Here is a 23,182-nt window from a genome sequence, read left to right as displayed (position 1 = left end):
TCTGGGTCATGGCACCAGGTAAATCACAATCCAATGACTTTAAGAGGTGCACTAGAGGCTGAGATCTTTAGCTTCCTTTTTTTAGCACCCCTACCTCCTATGTCAGAAAAACTGTTCAAATTCCTTTGCTGGTCTAGTAAGGCAACTTAAGGGACAGGTGGGGTTAGGCCTAATGGTTAGAGAATTGGACTTTGAATCCAAAGGTTTCAGGTTCAAGTCCTGTGTGTGGGGGGATACTTTTTGCAGGGATACTTTTTTTGATAGATACGAGGCACGTTGAGCTGTTAACTTTATTATCCTTGAGGTTAGATATTCTCTGCTCGGCCTTGATGACTCTCTTGATCATACTGTCCAACTTGCCTGATATCTCGGTAATTGGATCCCATATCGTCTGTAACTTCTTTTTAAGATCAATTGACATCTGTTCGATTATAGAATTAACTGCGTCATACGATAACGTAGTTTCGTTTGCCCCGGATTATTGCCTTCTAGCTTGGCAATAGTGCTCTAGTTTTGGCATTTATTTCTTCTACCTTGAATTTGATTGCGACCAAAAGGCATCGAGAAACATCTTGATCACTTTCTTATCAATTCTGTGCACTCTTAAAGCAATTAGGGTGACTGTTTAGTAAAAGATTCAGCTATATGTTGAGCTATTTCAGGCACGTCTTGTCGCTCTCAAAGCATCACATGATCCCCCATGTGAGGGGAGTAAATAACCAGCACTCTCTTCCACCCTTAATTCCACAGCTGAGGTATTGCTCCCTGGGCAGCCCGCTGTCTTGGGTGTGTGTTCATGGGTGAAAGTTGCTTTGGATAAAAGCATCTGCTAAATGCTAAAATGTTAATGTTTAGCATTTAGAATCCAGTTCCAGGAAGACCAGTACTAGCCCTGCTCAGAGCAGAACAACGTACAGTAGAACTGGATTAGTATTATAAACACATTTTTCATGAGCCTAAGCTGCTGAACCGTTTATCACGGCGTGCAATATATATATATATAAATAAACAGGATACTGTACAGCATGTTATACTTCAATGCCTTTTAATGAATCTGCTGTGGTCATGCTGTCGATAAACTCACTTTGCCTGCTTATTTATAGACAGCAACTGCATTATTGACTACAGTCAACTCTCATAACCTTTTGTTGTCTGAGTAAACAGAAAAAGTTAAATTATGCGAGACAGCCACACATTCACCTATACAGAGTGTAATATAATGCAGACTGCATTGTTTTGTGTTTGTGCGAGTGTGTGGTACTCTTTTGTCTAAAAGTGTAATGTCAGTAGCGGTGTCTGTTTTTATTTTCTTATGGCGGCCCTGTGGTGATGCTTTATCCCTCATCCCTGTCAAAAAGAGTGATGAAAACATTCTCTGGCTGATTTATTTTATAAATCGCTTGAAGGTTCTCAAAACTTTTCCTTTTTATTGAACCGGGGGAGAACAGCTAAAGTGCTAAATAAAATATCCAGGGACTCAAAGGAAACCACATTAAAGAAATCTTTCACCATAAAAAATCTAAATTCTGCCCTCGCTTTTTTCATCTTTACATACTTTAAAAATGGCATCAATTTATTTAGTATAACACTAAAATAGAAACTGTGAATGGGCTTCGGTAGGGATGCAAAGAACAATAAGTGGTACAAGTGCCACCAGACATTTAAACAAATTGAAAAATGGAAAAAGGTTTTGATTTTGTTTATAACTTAAAATATCAAGACAAGTTTTTTTTTTTTTTTTTTTTGTATGATTAATTAATCAGAGTGTCTTTAGTTATTCATTGAAAAGATTACATTCAAAATCAAAACTTTTTTATTTAAAATCCATTTATCCATAAATCAAACAACTGTTTTTTTTTTATCAGATAAATAATTTAAATGGGTTTCGTGTTTTAAATTTAAATTAGATTTTAATCAAACAACTGATTTGTCACAAATCAGACAAAAACTGAACTATTTATTTTGGTAACCCTTTATAAAAAAAGCACTTTTCTTTCTTACACTGCACTTTTCACCCCATAGACTTCCATTCATATGCACGCGAACGCGTCAGAGCGGAAACACAAGCTCATACGACAAGTTTCGCAGTTCGCTGCATTGTAAAGTTCAAACTTGGTGAATTCTGACCTGTGAATTCACATCACATGGTTGCATGAGATCAATCAAAGATTAAAATGCCACTTTTCACAGGGCCGTATAACAAAATTTCCCCCGCACAAACTTTAGTGTGACCGCAGCATAATGGTCCATTAGTAAATGCTATTTAATGTGTATAGCTAACATTATCTTAGTATGAATGCTATTGTAAAGCATTTATTGATCACAGTAAACATTAACTAATGCATTATTAAAATCTAAAGTTGTGCTTGTTAACATTAGTTAATGCACTGAGTTAACATGAACTAATATTTTTTACCTAACTAACATTAACAAACATGAATAAATACTGTAATAATTGTGTAACGAATAGTTTATTCATGTTAGTTAAAAACAGTAATTCATATTAACTAATGGACTTATTTTAAAGTGTTATCTGATTTTTTTCCCACGAATAAGACAAATTAATCGCATTCATGTTCTGATTTACCACAAATGTAAATCAGACATGAATCATCATGAAAGCGCCAATGACATATAGCCAATATTTTCACGAAAAATAAACTAGGACACACTTTTCAGCCTCCTGTGAGTTTAGAAATCTCTATATGAGTTGCACATGACATATGAACGACAGTATAATAAATTCCTAATGCATTTATGTACATTTTTATTGGTAAAGTTTTGTTCCTTGCCACGGTCGCCACTGGTTTGCTTGGTTTGGGACTTGTGGAGCTGTGCGTCAATATATTTACTCTTCAGTGTTTGGACTTCCAGCAGTGAAATTTAAACCACACTGAACTGAATTAAACTGAACTTCAACTCTGAACACATAAATTGAATTGAATTAAATTTTAAGTGATTGTAAATTTGTGGGAATTAGTGAATCTTCAAAAAAAAAATTAAAATTAAAAACCAAATGTGAAAATATGCCTATTCTGATTGATAGTGTGTATTACTGTTCCACTGTTTCCGCCTATAAGCATTATTCCATTCAGCTGTCAACCATCGGACAGCCGCAAGGGTGTATTTTAAAGCATGCTACCAAAGCAGCGCTCATGGCATAAATATTAAGGTGAAGCACACGCAGTATTAAATTCATACAGGTCAGCTTCGTACATTAATCCTGTCCAGTCAGACTCCCCCACCAGTTCAGACATCACAAGGAGCACTGAAGGACCTCAAGGCCACGTCCATGTGAGCGTGCTTGTGAATGCGTCCAGGAACGTTATACCAGCCCACCTTCGGATCGGAAGATTCCCTGCAGGCGTTGTTGAAGGCCCATCCTGCCCTTTTATTTTCCAGTTCAGGGCCTTCTTTTTTTGCAGATAAATGCTCTCCGATGTAACGTGACAGATGTCACAATGCATCGCCTCTATTTTGATACATACCCTCTGATCCTGCCACAAACGATAAAGAGCGTGTACGGGGCCCAGACAACATGCTGACACTCGTGATTATTTTAGAGCGCATCACAACTGCGGCGAGCCGGCCAGGTTCCTGAGTAGATGAGGGAATATCAATACGTGCGGGTCAGAGTCACCGAGACTAAGAGATTCTCAATAGACACATCCATCCCAATGACATATATTCAAAAAGATCAATGCGCTGATAAAGTTGTATAGTTGGCTTGGAGTCGGCCTCATGTCCCTTTTTGCACCTGACATTCACCGGGATTTGTTTATATTTAAACCCAATGTGTACCTTGATGTTTAACCGACTTCAAATTGGCATAAGATCAAAAAACACATGCTAATCGATTTGGGTCCATACACAATTCTATTTTTGTACCCCATCCTCTTTCCCATTGAAACTGAGTGTAAAGGGGAAGGGCTTCAAAATTTACCCCTAAGAAATGGGACAGCTCTACAACCCCTGCACGCGTCATCAAATGTCATCAAACTTTGAAAACACAGTTATTTATTTACACCTTACTACTGTACATATGAGATTGACGATCACGACTGCTGTAGTTACTCCAGTTGCATTTTTTTTTGTATTTATCTTCAGGAAATCACCGAAGTCTTCAAAATCATGTTATTACGCCGTTATGAGTGTGTTAAGACATATGCTTGTTTGTTGTAGAAATTTGTAATAATGACCAAAAATACTAGGGTGCATAGGGAATTGATGGAAATTAAAAGGTAAAAAAAAAAAAAGAAAAAATGCCAAATGAAATTTTAATGATTAAATTATATATATTGAAAAAGATTTAATAAACAACCAAACATTTTGAGATAAAAAATATATAATTCTGAAGTACAAGTATAACTGTATATATTTATTTATCGTATATTCATTTAATCAAATATTTATTACATTTTAGCTAGATTTAAATGTCACTAAATATGATTTTGAAATGTATTTGACACTAGCTAAATCGTCATATAATATATAATTGTCATATTTGACTGAATATAATAACAGAATATATATATATATATATATATATATATATATATATATATATATATATATATATATATATGTGTGTGTGTGTATATTCCCAAATGATGTTTAACAGAGCAAGAAAATTTTCACAGTATGTCTGATAGTATTTTTTCTTCTGGAGAAAGTCTTATTTGTTTTATTTTGGCTAGAGTAAAAGCAGTTTTAATAAAAAAAAAAAAAACTATTTTAAGGTTAAAATTATTAACCCCTTTAAGCTATATCTTTTTTGCTAGTCTACAGAACAAACCATCGTTATACAATAACTTGCCTAATTACCCTAACCTGCCTAGTTAACCTAATTAATCTAGTTAAGCCTTTAAATGTCACTTAAAGCTGTAAAGAAGTGTCTTAAAAAAATATCTAGTAAAATATTATTTACTGTCATCATGACAAAAATAAAAAGAATCAGTTATTAGAAATTAGTTATTAAAACTATATGTGTGTGTGTGTGTGTGTGTGTGTGTGTGTGTGTGTGTGTGTGTGTGTGTGTGTGTGTGTGTGTGTGCGTATGTACAGCAAAAAAAAAAAAAAAAATGCCTGAGAATTTCTTTGATTTTCACTGTTTTATTTTATTATTGAAACTAACACCATAAAAGTATGATCTTTATTTCCCTTTTACTTTTTAAAAGTGAAGGAGGTACACTTTCTTAGCATCAAATAAAATGAAACCAAAAAGCTTCTTAGATAACATTAAATGTATTATTGTAGTATTTAAACAATCAGAAATAAAAGAACAATTTTGTTTTATATGGAACTTAGTTTCAATCAACTTTCAAGTATTTTTTATTAATAATGTGACAGGGCTTAATTACATTTAACGATTTCTTAAAACATGAATTTTCCACTACCGAGTGAGGTCTTATATTTTCATGTACCGATCGCCTCGGTGATGTGTTTTGCACTGTTCAAATCTGTAGTAAGAGCCTGTCTGAATACCACAGGAATAGCTGTTCGTAGTGTGCCTCATTTTAGTTTTATTCTTTTCCTAGTTATTGACACACTGGCGTGATTTTGAAATGTATGACTGGTACATCATTTGGGATGCCTTGTTGAACAAAGCTACACTGAAAACATTATAATTTATGCACTTTATTCTCCTTTATCTTTTCAGATATTAGTCTGAATCGTTTGGTTTTGTAATGCATACCAAACCGAAAGCCTCGCACCGAATGGTTCAATACGAATACGCGTATTGTATGTATATATATATATACATACACACACACACACACACTCACACACACACACACACACAGACACACACACATTTTGTCAGATTTAGATTAGGTTAACTATAACAACACTGTGTCGACCTGACCATAAACTAAGCAAATTCACTTTGGATAAAAATTCTGGGTTTTTCTTTTTAATAGCGAAATTGCCCTGTAAATGAATGAAAAGATTTATTCAGATTTCCTACTGTGATTCATTTATACGAGATGTCCTTGGCCAGTATCTCCAGGCATGGAGCTCTTTATAATTTCATGTTAACATTCAAGATTTCAGCTCGAAGAAAGCATTATCTATAAACACAACCAATTAGCACAGACTAAACACAAAAGCCGATGACAGCATCTCACGTTGCTTTGGTTTTCAGGTCAACCGTAGCTTTAGTCTCAGCCTATCTCCACCCTCCAGAGTTTGGTAGAAACTCTGTCCGCTTCTTCCCATTAAAGCAGGCCTCTAAGCAGGACAGCTTAGCGCTATCACCTCAGGCCTACCCTACCATTTCCAACACGGGGTTGAACCCAATTATCCCCCAAATTAAAATGAACAGACTTGGCACGGGGAACAATTACTGCTGCGACTCCATTCCGCAAGCTAAATGGGCCAAGCAAAAGCAGTCCCTGTTTGCCGGTCCTGGCCGAGGCCCAAAAGTCTGAGTGCTATTTGGGCTGTGCTTACAATAGTAATGTATGCGGGTAATGGCTAGGTTAGGGGTGACGCCAGTCGTTTGATTCGTGCTGTTTTTCTTTGCTTCAGAAGACAGGAAGCTGTTCGTCGGAATGCTGAACAAACAGCAGACGGAGGAGGACGTGTACCGTCTTTTTGAGCCCTACGGAGTCATCGAGGAGTGCACTGTGCTTAGAGGTCCCGACGGAAATAGCAAAGGTGGGTTACGCCACTTTTTATGGCATGATGATATATTAATAGTCAATATGTCAAAAGGAACACTGTTATGTTGACTGAGGATGTGTTTATTTGATGAAATAATTAGTGCAATCTAAGGAGGGATTCCCTTGACTCCATTTTCAACCAAAAACAAACAAAATAAGTTGTTTATTCACACAACAACAGCGTATTTGGCAGACCTGAAAACAAACTTCTTAATGATTATATATGTATATATATATATATATATATATATATATATATATATATATATATATATATATATATATATATATATATATATATATATATATTACAACAATCATAGGTCTGCCAAATATGTATATATATATATATATATATATATATATATATATATATATATATATATATATATATATATATATATATATATATATATATATATATATTTTTTTTTTTTCTTACTGTATTTTTATCAAATAAATGTAGCCTTGGGGAGCAGAAGAGATTTCTTCCAATTATATTAACAAAAAAATAAATAAACAAACAAATCAACAAAGAGATAAATACTATAAAATGTTACCTGAAGTGGGTGTTTATTAGACTGTCATGAAACCTTTCTTTTAATAGAAGGGTGCTGAATATCAAAGTTGAGGATCCACATACAGTTTATTAAACAGACAATGGTCAGACAGGCAATGGTCAAAACAGGGGCAAAAAAAAAAGCATACAGGTAATCAAAAATATGTATGTCATATTTAACTGTATATATTTCGATATATTCAATGTATGGTGAAATCATTGGAAACAATAAAAAAGGCAAAGGGTCAAAAATACGGCTTCAATACGGCATGACAAGACAAAAAAAAAAAAAACACTTTGTGGTGTTACAATAACAAAACACAAAGAAGTGTGTGTGTGTGTGTGTGTGTGTGTGCTGAGTTTATAGTCCTGGTAATCAGCCAGAATAAGTTTCATCTGAATGTATGTCTTCATGAGTGTGATTGATGAGTGTGATTATTGTCAGCTGTAGGGATTGTAGATTGGCGCAAGGCATTATGGTAGTTGTAGTTCATGTAGTGGCAGATGTGTAGTTCTCCAGCGATCTGCATAGGATTGCTAGTGATCGTGACACATGAATGTGAATGAGCTTTTAAGTTTGCTTATGACAACTGTCATTGAGTGTCATTCACACAGCAAAAGTGACATTGTGTGAGATGTCTATGTTATAACAACTTTTCAACATGACTGGTCATAAATCTGTATCTGTCATAAACATGATTGTCAAGAGGCCATTATAATTGTGTCATGATTTTTTTTTCAAAAGTGTCATTAATATTTTTTTTTTCTTGACCATAACTGTTGTGGAAACTGAAATGTCAGTAAATATTAATGATGCTGTTATAAAATTATTTTACACTTTGAGTATGGATATTTTAATGAGAAATTTTATTGACAAATTCAGTTTGTTCCACTGAAAAAGGTGATTTGAAAAATATTCACGAGTTTTAATGGCATCATGACATTCATGTTTATTACAGATTTATGCCCAGTTATGTTATCTTGGAAAAGTCATGTTGTCACAGCAACGACATCTCAAACAATGTCTTCTTTGCACTTAAAATCACAAAACTGAGCGAATGTTACTTAATGAAAGTTGTCATAAGCACACATGAAATCTCCCTCATATTCATGACTTGCACCATATCATGATTATACACTTATGAACACTCCCTGTTCTGTATTTTCTGAAAAAAGAATCTTTTCAAGAAAAGAAACACCAATGAGTCACATGATTCGTAAGCCATATCTTAAAAGTCCTTATAATATATAGCTACCAGTAACATGTTACAATGTAACAATGCTAGAAACAAAAACATGGAATTAAGTTCCTCTCACTTCACAACTAATACTTTAAATATAAATTTTTAGTACATGAGAATTTTGACAAAACAACACTTAATATTTTAAATGAATATTAAGTCTAAAACATTTTTATGTGAAACTGTGGGAAACGCACTATAAAAATAGCTGCATGCACTCCATGTTACAACTATAAATTAACTGCTTATTCGTTAATTCTAAATGTTTCTTCGCCTATAAAATGAAAATCTTCATTTATTTATTTATTTATTTATGTATTTATTCATTCTTCTTTTTTCAGAAAATAACAATTGGTTAAAATTACAAATGTTTTCATTTCTTGATATGGGAAATCAGGATTATTCCACCAAATATGTATTTCTCAATCCTTCTAATAAAACAACCAAACAAACAAAAAACATTGTTATTGTGTTGTCTAAAAATAAATATACACTCACCAGCCACTTTATTAGGTACACCTGTCCAACTGGTCGTTAACAAATTTGTAATCAGCCAATCACGTGGCCGCAATTCAATGCATTTAGGCATGTAGACATGGTCAAGGCGGTCTGCTGCAGTTCAAGCCGAGCATCAGAATGGCAAAGAAACGTGATTTAAGTGACTTTGAACATGGCATGGTTGTTGATGCCAGTTGGGCTGGTCTGAGTATTTCAGAAACTAATGATCTACTGGGATTTTCAAGCACAACCATCCCTAGTGTTTACAGAGAATGGTCAGAAAAAGAGAAAATATTTAGTGAGCTGCAGTTCTAGTGGCCTAAATGCCTTGATGCCAGAGGTCAGAGAAGAAGGTGTGGGATTTGTGATGGTGTAATGATTCTTGAACATGACAATGATTTCACTGTACTCAAAGGCCTCCACAGTCACTAGATCTCAATCCAATAGAGCATTTTTAAAATGTGGTGGAATAAGAGATTCGCATCATGGATGTGCAGCTGACAAATCTGCAGCAACTGTGTGATGCTATCTTGTCAAAATGGGCCAAAACCTCTGAGGAATTTTCCAGTACCTTGTTGAATCTATGCCACGAAGGATTAGGCAGTTCTGAAGGCAAAAGGGGGTCCAACCCGCTACTAGTAAAATGTACTTAATAAAGTGGCCGGTTAGTGTATATGTCTAAATATATGTCTAAAAACATGGCACCTTTTTAACATTTTAAGCTCTAAATGACAACATTTTTATTTTAATTTTAAAAGTAATGTAATCAGTAACACAAAATCTGACGCGCCTATAAATCATAAATCCAGAGAAGCTGAATATTTTATTTTTTTCAAAACATAACTGTACGCAATCCTCAATCAATTTCTGGCAGACGAAATCAAGTTCCTCCCTCTATTATTCTTCTCTTTGTGTACTCTCCTAAATACTAAAACTTAGCGTTGACATTTCGCTCGGTCCAAAAACCAACAATTTGTCACTCATTGAACACAGAAGACTCTTCAGAGACGCAGAAAAAGCACACATCTGAGCGCTCAACTTTTTATAGACTCCATTGTTTGGCCAGCGAGGCCGCAGGGACAGTGGTAGACACTAATACAGCCTGGCATTTGGAAAAGCACAGTGGGAGTCGCCGTTCTTCCCTCGCCAGTCGCACACAAATTGCTGGAGGATTATTTCTGCTACTTAGGGGGGCCGATCGGTGAATATATCCAGTCTTATGGAACAGACCAAAGAAGATAGACGTCATAACAGTCACCGAATAACTGTTTCATTTACACTACTGGAAAAAAGGTTGTGATATTCTGCACTCAGTAAAAACTGTAAAATTGTTAAATAATATTAGAATTTAAAATGATTTTACCTCCTGAATATAGTTTACACTTTAAATTATTCCTGTGGTTTGGTTATTTACACTACTGGGATAAAAATTGTGACATTTTGCATATTCTGCATTCATTTGATTTAAAGTACAGTAAAAGCTGTAAAATTGGAAAATATATTTTTTAATTTTGAATAATTTTGCCTGCTGAATTTAGTTTAAAATACAATTTATTCATGTGGTTTATATATATATATATATATATATATATATATATATATATATATATATATATATATATATATATATATATATATATATGTTTATGTATATATGTATGTATATATATGTATGTATACATAAAGCATATTCTGCATTTGTTTGACTGAAAATACAGTAAATAGTGTACAATTGTGAAACTTATTAGAATTTAGAATAATTTTATTTGCTGAATATATTTTTACATTGAATTTATTCCTGTGGTTTTGTTATTTACACTACCGGTATAAAGGTTGGGATATTCTGCATTTATTTGATCAAAAATACAATAAAAGTTGTAACATTTTTTGATGATATTAGAATGTAAAATAATTTTATTTGCCAGATGTAGTTTGAAATGTCACTTATTACAGTTGTTTAGTCTTTCACATTACTAGGATAAAGGTTGTCATCAGAAATGTGGCATATTCTGCTTTTATTTGATCAACAATACAGTAAATTTTTTTGAGGAATGTTGTTTACAATGTACTTATTTTTTCTGTGGTTTACTTATTTACACTACCAGGATAAAGGTTGCGATATTCTGCACATTTAGCATTTGTTTGATAAAAAATGCGGTAAAAAACAGTAAAATTTTGAAATATCATTAAAATTTAAAATTATTGCTTAATGTAGATTAAAAGTAGTTTAAATGTTTTCATCAGAAATGTAGCATATTTTGCTTTTTTTTTAATCTAAAGTACAGTAAACGCTGCAACATTTTTTGACATTATTAGAATATAAAATAATTTACTTGCTGAATAGTTTAAAATGTTACTTATTAATGTGGCTAAGTCATGTATACCACCAGGATAAAGGTTGCCATCGAAAATTCTGCATATTCTGCATTTATTTGATAAAAAATAAAGTAAAAGCTGTAAAACTGGTAAATATTTTTAGAATTTTAAATAATTTTACTGGCTGAATTGATTTTAAAATATACTTTATTCATGTGGTTTAGTCATTTACACTGCCAAAATGAAGGTTGTAATAATCTGCATGTTCTGCATTTATTTGATCAAAAGAAAAAAAAAGTACAGTAAAAGCTGTAAAATTGGTTAATATTTTTAGAATATTAAATAATTTAACTTGCTGAATTTAGTTCAAAATACATTTTTGTTGTGTGGTTTAGATACTTACACCGCAGGGATAAATGTTATGGTCAGAACTAAGTATATTAAAAAAGCATAAAAAAGTATATTCTACATTTATTTGATAAAAAAGCAGTAAAATTGTGGCATTTTTTTAGAAAATAATTACTTTCTAAATATAATTTTACAATTTAATTTATTACTGTGGTTTGGTTACACTAATGGTATAACGGTTGTACTTCAGACACTCTGCATTAATTTGAAGAAAAACAGTAAAATATTTTTTGAATATAAAAATAACTTTACTTTGACGATTTTATTTTAAAATACAGTTTATTCATGTGGTTTAGATGTTTACACCACAGGGATAAAGATAGTGGTCAGAAATATAAAATTTAGCATATTTTGCATTATTTGATCAAAAGTACAGTAAAATTGTTCAATATTATTTTATTTTAAAATCATTATACTTGCTGAATGTAGGTCAAATTGTCTGTAACTCCTGTGGTTTAGTCATTTACACTACCAGAATAAAATTTGTAAATTTGAAATTAACAAATTCTGGATTTAAAAATAATAAAATCAAAAATACAGTAAAACTGTAACATTGTGAGTTCAATTCTTTAATTTAACTTTTAAATCTTTTGCTTGCTGAATGTTGTTTATGATACTTTTTTAGTTACTTACACTAATAGGATAAAGGTTGTGATATTTTGCATATTCTGCATTTATTTGATAAAAATGCGGTAAAAAACAGTAAAACTGTGAAATATAATTAGAATTTAAAATGATTTTACTTGCTACATTTAACATAAGAGTCATTTATTCCTGTGGTTTAGTCATTTACACTCCCAGGATAAAGATTTTTTCATCGGAAATGTGGCATATTCTGCATTTATTTGATCAAAAATACAGTAAAATTGTAAAAGAAAAAATAGTACAATTAAAATATTTTTGAAGAATGTTATTTAAAATTTAATTTATTCCTGTGGTTTAGTAATTTGCACTAAATAAAGATTGTAATATTCAACATATTCTGCATTTATTTGATAAAAAATGCGGTAAAAAACTATAAAAATTGTAACTATCATCAGAAATTAAAATGATTTTACTTGCTACATTGAATTAAAATGTAATTTATTCCTGGGGTTTAGTTATTTACACAATCTGGAGAAAGGTTGTGGTCATTTTTTTAAACAAGCATATTCTTCATTTATTTGATCAAAAAATACAGTAAAACTGTAAAAGTTGTGAAAATGTATTTACATTTTTTATATATAATTTTACTAGCTGAATGTCATTTATTACAATTTACAATTTAATTTATTCCTATTTCGTCATTTATACTATACCGGTATAAAAGTTGTGGTCAGAAATGTAAAAAAAGAAAAAAAAGAAGCATATTATGCATTTATATGTTCAAAAACACTGCAAAAACTGTAAAATACTTAAAATTGTTCTTATGCAAAATGCATCTTCTTTCTGAGTTTAATTTGAAATGTCATTTACTCCTGGGGTTTAGCCATTTACACTACCACGATAAAGGTTTTAGTCAGGGATTTTATAACAAAAAGTAGCATTTTCTGCATTTATTTGATCAAAAATACAGTAAAAGTTATGCAATTATTTTTGCATTTAAAATGATTTTACTTGCTGAATGTAGTGTAAAATGTTATTTATTCTGGCTGTTTAGTCATTTAATAAATATATCTTAAACATAAATGTTGTGATGAGGATGCATATATTTGATCAAAAATACAGTAAAAAAACTTTAAATGACTGTTCTTGCTGGATGTAGTTTAGAATGTCATTTAGTTTAGTCTTCATTGTGACATGTTACTCATTTATATATTAATCATTTGCTCAAGGAACATTTCAGTATTGAAACTTAATAAAGTACCATTCAATAAGTACCATTCCCGTATTTACTTTGACTCAGCAAGAGCACATATAACTGCATGTAAAACATTTGTAATGTAAACACAATATATTTTATTCCAAATCAATGTTATTTTAACTTTCTTTATAAATAAAAAAACAAAGTAAAAGGTTTCACGGTTTCCACATTCATGTGTACAACATTGCTATTTATTAGAATCATTTTTAAAGATTCAATACCAATAATAATCAATCATAACAAAACAGCAAATCAGCATACTAGAAAGATTCCCGATCACTTCCAATCACAAGATTTAGGAATCACTGAAGACTAGAGAAGATAAAATAAATCAGTTTTGCATAATAAGAATAAAAAAGACATCAAACAAGAAAACAGTTTTTTTAAACTGCAGTAAAATTTCAAAACTTTACTGTATAATAGAACAAAATAAATGCAATGTCAGTGAATTCTTTCAAAATCATTTAAAAATTCAAATCTTAGTATATCTCTCTATATATATATATATATATATATATATATATATATATATATATATATATATATATATATATATATATATATATAAGCTGCATTAACACAAACCCTTAATATTTTATCAGCTTCTTCAACGATTTGCAACCCGACTGCTCTCAAATCCCAAATGGCACGATGAATATCAGCAGCCGCGCTTAAAAATGTTATCAATTATCCTGTATTTAGTGTTTTTGTTTGCATAGATGGGCATGTGGCAGTAAATAGCCCGCTTTTTGAGTCTCTAGAGGAAAGGTTTGCTTACATTGGAGGGTTTTCTGCCTGTCTCTAGTGTTTTAATGTGCTTTTCTACACTGTAGTTAAAGGGTTTCTGTGTGTGTGTGTGTGTGTGTGTGTGTGTGTGTGTGTGTGTGTGTGTGTGTGTGTGTGTGTGTGTGTGTGTGTGTGTGTGTGTTTTTCTCCATCAGGCTGTGCTTTTGTAAAGTTCTCCACACATGCTGAAGCTCAGTCCGCAATCAGCGCTCTGCACGGCAGTCAAACCATGCCTGTGAGTACACACTCCTCCAGAACACACAAACACTCTAAAAAACAACAAAAACCCTCTTATTTTCTGGCCTATTTTCTTTCTTTGCTGTTCTTCTGACAGACGGCAGCTGCAGTGACTTTTATACATGTGTTTGAATTGCTTTTAGGGTCACTGCATTACTGGAAGGGTCATGCAAAAAGAAATCTTGTTTCTGGTTCATAGAAAATGCTGTCTTTGTAAAGTTTCATTTTTAAAGTGTCAGTCTGTTGACTTCAGCAACAATTTCTACAGATATCATGACATTTATTAGGATTGATTGATTGATTGATTGATTGATTGATTGATTGATTGATTGATTGATTGATTGATTGATTGATTGATTGATTGATTGATTGATTGGCATGACCTTTTTCAATCAGGTAATATTTATTATCCACTAAGTTAATTCAAAGTGTTCCTTTTTTGTATTAGGTATGTTTTTAAAACCATATACAGTATAACCTAATATTTTTATTATTACTTTAATATTTACACTATTACATAATATTTTACTATTATTGATTATAAATATTAATTTATAAAGGTCATTGCATAAAGAATAACACTTTATGACATTTTACAATCACTCAAAAAATTTAGTTGGACGTTCATTGAAACTTATTTAAAATGAGCTGAAATAACACAATTCTTGAGTTTTTTGAGGGGGAAACTCTTTGTTTTAAGTTTAATCCACTTAAATTAACATGAAGGAATTACTAGCTACTTAATTCCTTTATGTTGTCTCAACACAAATCAATTTTGTAAAACCATTTTTTTTACAGTGCACTAAAATAATGGTTTCTTGTCTTATAAAAGGTCATGATTTTAAATTTTGGTTGTTTAGATTTTATCATATTAGATTTTACCATTTTAGATTATATATATCGTTGAAATCTGAATTCATAAATTCCCTATAAAATTTATTTTTAAAATATTTAAAATTTAATACAACTGGGTAGGTTAGGGTAATTAGGCAAGTTATTGTATAACAATCATTTGTTCTGTATACAATCGAAAAAATCTAGCTTAATGGGGCTCATAATTTTGTCCATAAAATGGTGTTTAAAAAAAATCAAAAATGTTTTTATTTTAGCCGAAATGAAACAAATAAGAGAAAAAAAAAGTTTTTTTAGACGTACTGTGAAAATTTCCTTGCTCTGTTAAACGTTATTTGTGAAATATTTAAAAAAGAAAAAAAAAATTCAAAAGGGGGCTAAGAATTCTGAATTCAACTGTGTGTGTGTGTGTATATATGTATACATACATACATATATATATATATATATATATATATATATATATATATATATATATATATATATATATATATATACACTTAAATTTCAGTCTAGGTAGCTTAGTAGTTGTAATGTTAAACTTTATAACTCGTATAACAATGACTGCCTAAGACTTTGCAGCTGAATGAAGGCAAACCAGGCAATTAAATCGATTCTGCGCAAACAAATAAGAAAAAAAAATCAGTCACTTCAACTCTCAAACTGCATATTTGGCCATATTGTTTTGTTGAATAGCTGCATTGCCAGCATATCAGCACGTGGCCTTTGTCCGGCCGTCTCAATCTCGAGGACTGGACGCTGAGCCATAAAAAGCCAACTATTCAGCACAGTCTGTCTGAATCACACAGCCATTCAGTCACAAACCCATTGTTCGGCTTTCAGAAGTAGCTCACACACTGCTGTTTTATTTGCTAAAAGACGGTTTACTCCTGACAAAATGATGGACTGTCAAAATGCTTTTTAATATGTGCTTTTATCACAATAAAACTATTTTAAAGAGGTTTATACAACAAAATATAATTCAGATGTGTTTTCTTTTTTCTATGCACTACCATGTGATCCCAAACCTGTATGACCTTATTTATTCTGTGAAACGTACATGGAGATATGTTGAAGAATGCTCTGCTTATTAAATGATCAAAAATTGATAATGATCAGCTGAAATATGTTGGACCTAATAGGACTTTTATTTTGACAGAGATGCGAAAGAAGATTTTTTGAATTATACTTTCTAATTTAGCGAATATGTGAAACAATATACATTTACTTGCAGCAACTGTTTTGCATTCGTTCGTTACGTTAGCATCTTTTTTTTCTGTTTGGGCTGTTAACAATTGTGGATTTTTGTTTTGACAGTGCAAAGAACTCTCTCTATATATATTACTCCAGCAATCTCCAGCTAAACTCCAGGTCTACCAATACATCAGCCAATAATTTTATTTATTTATTTATTTTATTTATTTTTTGTTGAGAATGGCTGCTAAGATTTTGTATTTTGCCAGTGCTGGAGCCTGGACCTTTATTTTGAGAGTCCTGAGAATGCAGAATTTTCAATTTATTTATTTATTTATTCATTAAGAGGAATTTGAGCCTTGGTTGATTTTTTTTTTTTTTCACATTCAAGGAACACAATTGTGCAAATAGGATAATTTTACAAGTCCCCGAGGGTTAAACAGTTTATACTCTCCAGGTCTGGTAGGCAGCACTTTTAGCTTAGCTTAGCATAAATCATTGAATCGGATTAGACCATTAGCATCTTTCTCCAAAATTTCCAAAAATGTTTCCATTTACTTTCCTGTTGCTGCTCGATTCATCTACAGTTACATCATGTACTTAGACTGCCTAAAATAGAAAAGTTGCTATTCTTTAGACTGCTATGGCTAAGAACTATACTCTCATACCTGTATAATTAGAGTAATCTATGCTAAGATAGTGCTCACATCAGACCCGTAGAGTGATTAAAACATAAAATACTCAACTGTTTAACTCTATAGGGGAGTTGTAAAATGAGCCTTTTCCTAAAGAAGTGGAGTGTGCCTTTAAAAATCAGTGGTTTACCAATATTCCACACAATGTATGTCATTTTTTTTTTTACATTTTCGACAACTGCCAATAACTTTTTCTGTCAGTATGATCCACGCTTTTATACTGAAAACGCAGTTGTGATAGTATTATTTTACAGTTAATGACATCATTTTCACATTTTGCTGAACTGTCGCTTTAAGACAAAGAAATACGCAACTAAACAGCGCGAGAGATGCATCCACCTTCTGATCTGCTCTCGGTATAACCTTTAGGGTCAAGCAAGGTGCAAATGATTCAGGGGGACATTGAAATGTAAACCACAGTCCTAAAATCTTCAGCGCTCAGACATCTCTCTCTCTCCCCTCCGTCCTCTCGGGACATTAGGCAATAGACTTGTTTACCTCACCTTTCACCACATTGACTGGTGAATTATTCATTGGCATGTACTGAGGTGGGAGTGGAGGAGAGAAAAGAGAGAGAGCGCGAGACAGAAAAGTAGAAAGAGAGACAGGGGAAGCTCACGGGGGAGGGATGGAGAAGGTTTATGTTCATCTCGGAAGGTAAATTGATTATGGAAAACCTTACCGGCCTCCATTCTCTCGAGTCTGGAGTTGTAGAAGGAGGGGGTCGCGACTCGCGCGGCTCACAGGTGCCGAAGTGAGATGTTTAGCCCAGATAATGGAGTTCTTCTCAAGGCAGGTCTTGATGAAGCACTCATCCATCTGCAAACTCTTCAAAAAGAAGCCGCGGCGAACTTAGCGAACACCCACCAGCCTCTCACGCCCTCAGCGCCGCCATCTGAGAATCACATGCTTATTGAAGTAACTCTCGCACAAGACATGATGTGATTTATAAGTTGAAGTCATACGTAATTTATTTTCTGCTGTCAAAACAAAATTCTCTGATAAAAATGGTAAGCAGTCAGAGTGTGTTGGATGTTTAATTTAGAACTTTGCGTTGCGCGATTGGAATAAAGACTGCACCAGTAGTAATTCATTGTTTTTTTTGGTGTTTTCATTTACAAAAACAATAAATTAAAGTGTTAGTTCACCCATAAAATTATGTCATTAATTAGTCACCCTTGTGTCATTCCAAACCCCTGAGATCTTTGTTTGTTTGTCTACGGAACACAAATTATGATATTTTTAAGAAATTTGAGAGCTCCCTCATCGTCCATAGACAGCAAGGTTCCAAACTTAGGCACATAAACTCATTATGTGCACATAAAACAAAAATAATGACTTTATTCAACAGTTTCTTCGTCTCATTATCAGTGTAAGTACAAGAGTGTGCCCTATACTGACACCGAGGTTAGAAATCTGTTGAATGAAGCCATTATTTTTGTTTCATGTGTGCACAAAATTATTCTTGTGGCTTGATAGTTATGTAAATATTCAGAGAATCACATGCTTATTGAAGTGACTCTCGCACTAGACATGATGTGATTTATAAGTTTAGGGCATACATCATTCACTTTCTGCTGTCAAAACAAAACGCTCTGGTAAAAATGGTAAGCAGTCAATGTTTAATTTAGGCTTTGACGTTGCGTGATTAGAATATTGAATGCAACAGTAGTAATTTGATGTTTTTCTGTTTTGTTTTTTACAAAAACAATTTATTAAGTGTTAGTTCACTCATAAATTAAAACTTTGTTATTAATTAGTCATCCTCTTGTCATTCTAAACCTCTTGGACCTTCGTTCATTTGTCTACGGAACCCAAATTATGATATTTTAGGTAAAATTTGAGAGCTCCTTCATCCTCCATTAAAAGCAAGGTTCCCGACTTGTGCACTTAAACTCATCGTTTGCACATAAAAGAAAAATAATGACTTTTTTTAAACAGTCTCTTCTCCTCATTGTCAGTATAAGTACAAGAACGAGCCCTATACTGACACTGAGGAGAAGAATTGGTTGAATAAAGTCATTACTTTTGTTTTATGTGTGCACAAAAAAAAAAAAAAATTCTTAGCTTGATAGTTATGTAAATATTTGGAGAATCACGTTTATTGAAGTAAAATTAAGATATTCTTGGTGAAATTTAAGAGCTCCCTCATCCTCCATAGACAGCAAGGTACCTGAATTGTTCAAGTCCAGAAAAATACAAAAAAGCATCCTCCAAACAGTCTGTATGCCTTCAGTGATTAAAGCGGAACAATATTAAACTATGAGAATACTTTTGTGTGAACATTATACAAATTCTTCTTCTCATTGTCAGCATAAGTACAAGAGCGAGCTCTATACTGACACTGATGAGAAGAATCTGTTGAATAAAGTCATTATTTTGCTGTGTGTACAGGGCAAATTCTCGTAAATATTCTGATTGAACCACTGAAGACACACAGACAATGTTTTTGGTGCCTTTCTGGAATTTGAATGAGTCTGGACCGTTGCTGTCTATGGAGGATGAAGGAGCTCTCAGTATTCATCGAAAAATAATTGTAATTATTATATTAATTTTTATTTTCCGAAGTTAAACAAAGGGCTTGGGGGTTTGGAACAACATGAAGGTGAGTAATTATTGCCAGACTTTTTATTCTTGATTTAACTATGCCCTATAAGATTGAGATTTCATTGTGGGCGGGGCTATATAGCTTTATGCAATTCTAACACTAAAGCAAAGCAGTAAAGAGTATGAAGGATCAGATTTACAACATCGGGTAATTCTTCAGACTAAAGTCAAATATTGGCAACCAAACATTGATCCAATCCGATTTAGATCCATGTTTAATTCGTGTAAAAAAAAAGACTATTAATTGAATTTCATTATAGACAGGGCCTGAGACACAGCATGCTAAAAATACCCAAAACATTCAAGAAATCCTTTAGCGACATGCTAAGAACTACTCTAAACTGAGTTTTTTTATATTTGTTTTGCATGTAGAGGTGCATGCACCTATTTTTAAACGCGTTTAGTAAAATTGCATCAAAATTTTAAATGGAGATACCAAGATGCACATAGATTTGAAAAACGCACATAAAAACGTATACGTGTAAAACTGATTAGGCGAAACCTTTTATCCTATTAGACAAAAGTAGATAAACTACAACAGAACAGCCTTATCTCATGAGAAAATTTAACTATTCTAAGTTTTGTAAGTTTAGTGGCTAATTCGTACAAAAATGTACGATTTTAAAAACAAGGCGTGGCACCCAACCCCACCCCTAAACCTAATCGTCATTGGGGGATGAGCAAGTTGTACTAAACTGTATGAATGAGATTGTACAAATTCATACAAATTAGTCACTAAATCAAAAAGTTACGAATTGCCGTGTGATTGTGTCGTATAGAAAGACATATACTGACTACATAGTATGACATATGAAATGTTGTTTGGGCCATTCTAAAATATTGCAGCCCAAAATTCATCATTAAAATGATCCAGAATTATTATTATCAGTACTATTTTGAGTGGCTGCAATCCAAAAGAGCGGCTTGCGCCTTCAAAAACCACTGCTTGTTCATTACGTTTCGTCGTCTGAGATGCAAGTAATTTTTTATATTAGAAAAAAGGCCCACTGTGGCTTCTCCTGCTGCATCATATTCTATGTTTCTTTTTGATATTTGGTAGCAGTTAATCACAAAGTCACGTTTTTCATCTCTTTGACTCATTCGATGGAAGCGGTGCTTAATTCGCAAATATTTAATGCGATATTTCAGTTTGATTTACATCTCTGGATTTAAACATAGTTATTGATTTGTACGAATCGTCATGAACGGTTAAATACTTCATTAGTTATCTACATTTGACATGGCCTGAGTGTGAGTAAACAAACAGCAAAATTTTAATTTTGAGCTGATCTGTCCTTTCAATGCTGTTGTTATAATAAAGATTACCATTCGTTGCTTTACTCGCAATCCAGCATCCATCACATCCCCAGTTCACTCTTTCTTCGCACCAAAAGCAGCTCGTAGTTCTTACAGTAAGAACTCCAGTGAAGAAATGACTGCTAATTCATTTTCAACAGGCATGCACAAAGCAGTCAGCTAATGATGCGATTGTGGACAGCATGAAACTGGCCTTATTGCAGAAACCCTCGCCACTAACAGTCAGTCCAATTTTATATTCGACTCAAATCCCCCCGGCTCATCGCATACAGCGCATTATCTTCATACACACACACATGCATTCATGCACACACAGCCCCCTTTCCATGTATCTCCCCTTATTTTCCGTCCGTTTCTCTTGCTGGCACAGCCATGGGGTCAGAACTACATACTCTGATCTAATTTTCCAGCTCCAGAAACTCGGGCTGAATGCATTTGTGTGTTTTTTGACTGAATGTGCATATGCACCAATAGGAAGATCCTACTTTCAAGTCAGAGCATGTTTGTGGGTTTTTATTCGACTCACGCCCCTTCCCCCATTGTGGACGTGGGGCAATTAAAAATTTACACCATCATGCGGTAAAGCAAATTGCTGGACTTCAGGAAAGCCTTGTACAATGAAAGACCAGGGATAAAATTACACCCAGAGAAGGTTAGGAAGGGTCACAGATCTCTAACCCTGTGCTTCGGTCTCATTTCCAGCCCAGTGTGTACGCCTGGGATTGACCGTATTTCAACAAATACAGGAAAATGAAACTGCCGCTGCTATCTGATATTACAATCTGCTTGGTTTAGGAGAGTTTGCGCCGCTGAACCGATTGCCACTGTCTATGGTTGAATGGCAATGTGTTCAGGATTTTCATTTCCTCATGACTGTGTGGATATCTGAGCAACAGCAACTAGGGGGAAAACGCCGGGCCGAAATTGCAGGCCATAATGTTTGGCTTCTCACAGCTCAATTGTGATTTATACAGCTTTTTATAGAGATGTTTCTCGTGTTTTCAAATAAAGTTTTCGAAATATGAAATATCAGCATAAATAAATAATTTCTTGACAGTATGATTTACTTGATAAATAAATGTGTAATATAAATTTATAAATATAAATTTACCAATATTGAATAAATACAGTTTAAGTTTAAGTTAAGATATCTCAATATATTTATACATTAGCGTTATACATATTTTAGCGTATATTATTGATAATATAGTAAAAAAATATTTAAAATATCTAATATTTTAATAATTGGTACTGCTAAACGTAATTAATGTAAAGCAATATTTAAAAAATATCATTTAAATATATTAATATTTAAATATTTATAAAATACTAGTTTTGATGTTTAATGGTTATGTATTCTGTAGTTTTAGAATAAGTGTAAATATATTAAACTAAATTTATTATTTTTCCCAGTGTTTGCTTGAGGCTGAAAGGGCATCCGTTGCGTTGCGTAAAACGACCCCAGATTAATAAAGGGACTAAGCCAAAAAGAAAATGAATGAATTAATGAATGAAAATGTATTATTGAACTGTAAAATATTTACAAATTATAGTTACATATATTTACATTTGTGGATTAAGAATGTTAATTGGTCTTCTTTATTTATAAACATATACTAAGATTTCAAAATATACTCTGGTATTAATTACTAGAAAATACTGGTCACACTTTACAGTCAGGTTTCATTTGTCAATGCATTAGTTAACGCACTGTAAAACCCAAAAAGTTAAGGTAACGTAAACTATTTGTGGAAACCGATTGCAACAAACCCTTTAAGTTCAAAAACTAATCCTAATGAGTACTGTGAACTTTTGTGAACTTTGTGAACTCCATTTGCGTTAACGAAGCAATTTGAGCACAGTAAAACCCAATAAATGAAGAGAACTCAAACCAACTATGTACTGTAAAACCTAATAAGTTAAGGCAACTTAAACCGTTTGAGAACACCGATACAAACCATTTG

At 32.8% G+C, this 23,182-nt stretch overlaps 1 protein-coding gene across 50 annotated transcripts in view; it reads left to right on the top strand.

Moving 5' to 3' along the window:
- celf5a (cugbp, Elav-like family member 5a) overlaps window positions 1-23,182 on the top strand; it is a 369,011-nt gene that overhangs the window by 272,376 nt on the left and 73,453 nt on the right. For 40 of the 50 annotated variants that reach the window (NM_001130788.3, NM_001431119.2, XM_087303133.1 and 37 more), the window contains 2 exon segments: window positions 6,532-6,660; window positions 14,472-14,551. In NM_001130788.3, coding sequence (NP_001124260.2) covers window positions 6,532-6,660; window positions 14,472-14,551 — 209 coding nt within the window. 50 annotated transcript variants of the gene reach the window in all.

Source organism: Danio rerio, chromosome 22 (genome assembly GCF_052040795.2).
Source record: "Danio rerio strain M-AB ecotype USA chromosome 22, GRCz13ab, whole genome shotgun sequence".
Taxonomy (NCBI): Eukaryota; Metazoa; Chordata; class Actinopteri; order Cypriniformes; family Danionidae; genus Danio; species Danio rerio.
This window is presented reverse-complemented; position numbering and strand designations above follow the sequence as displayed.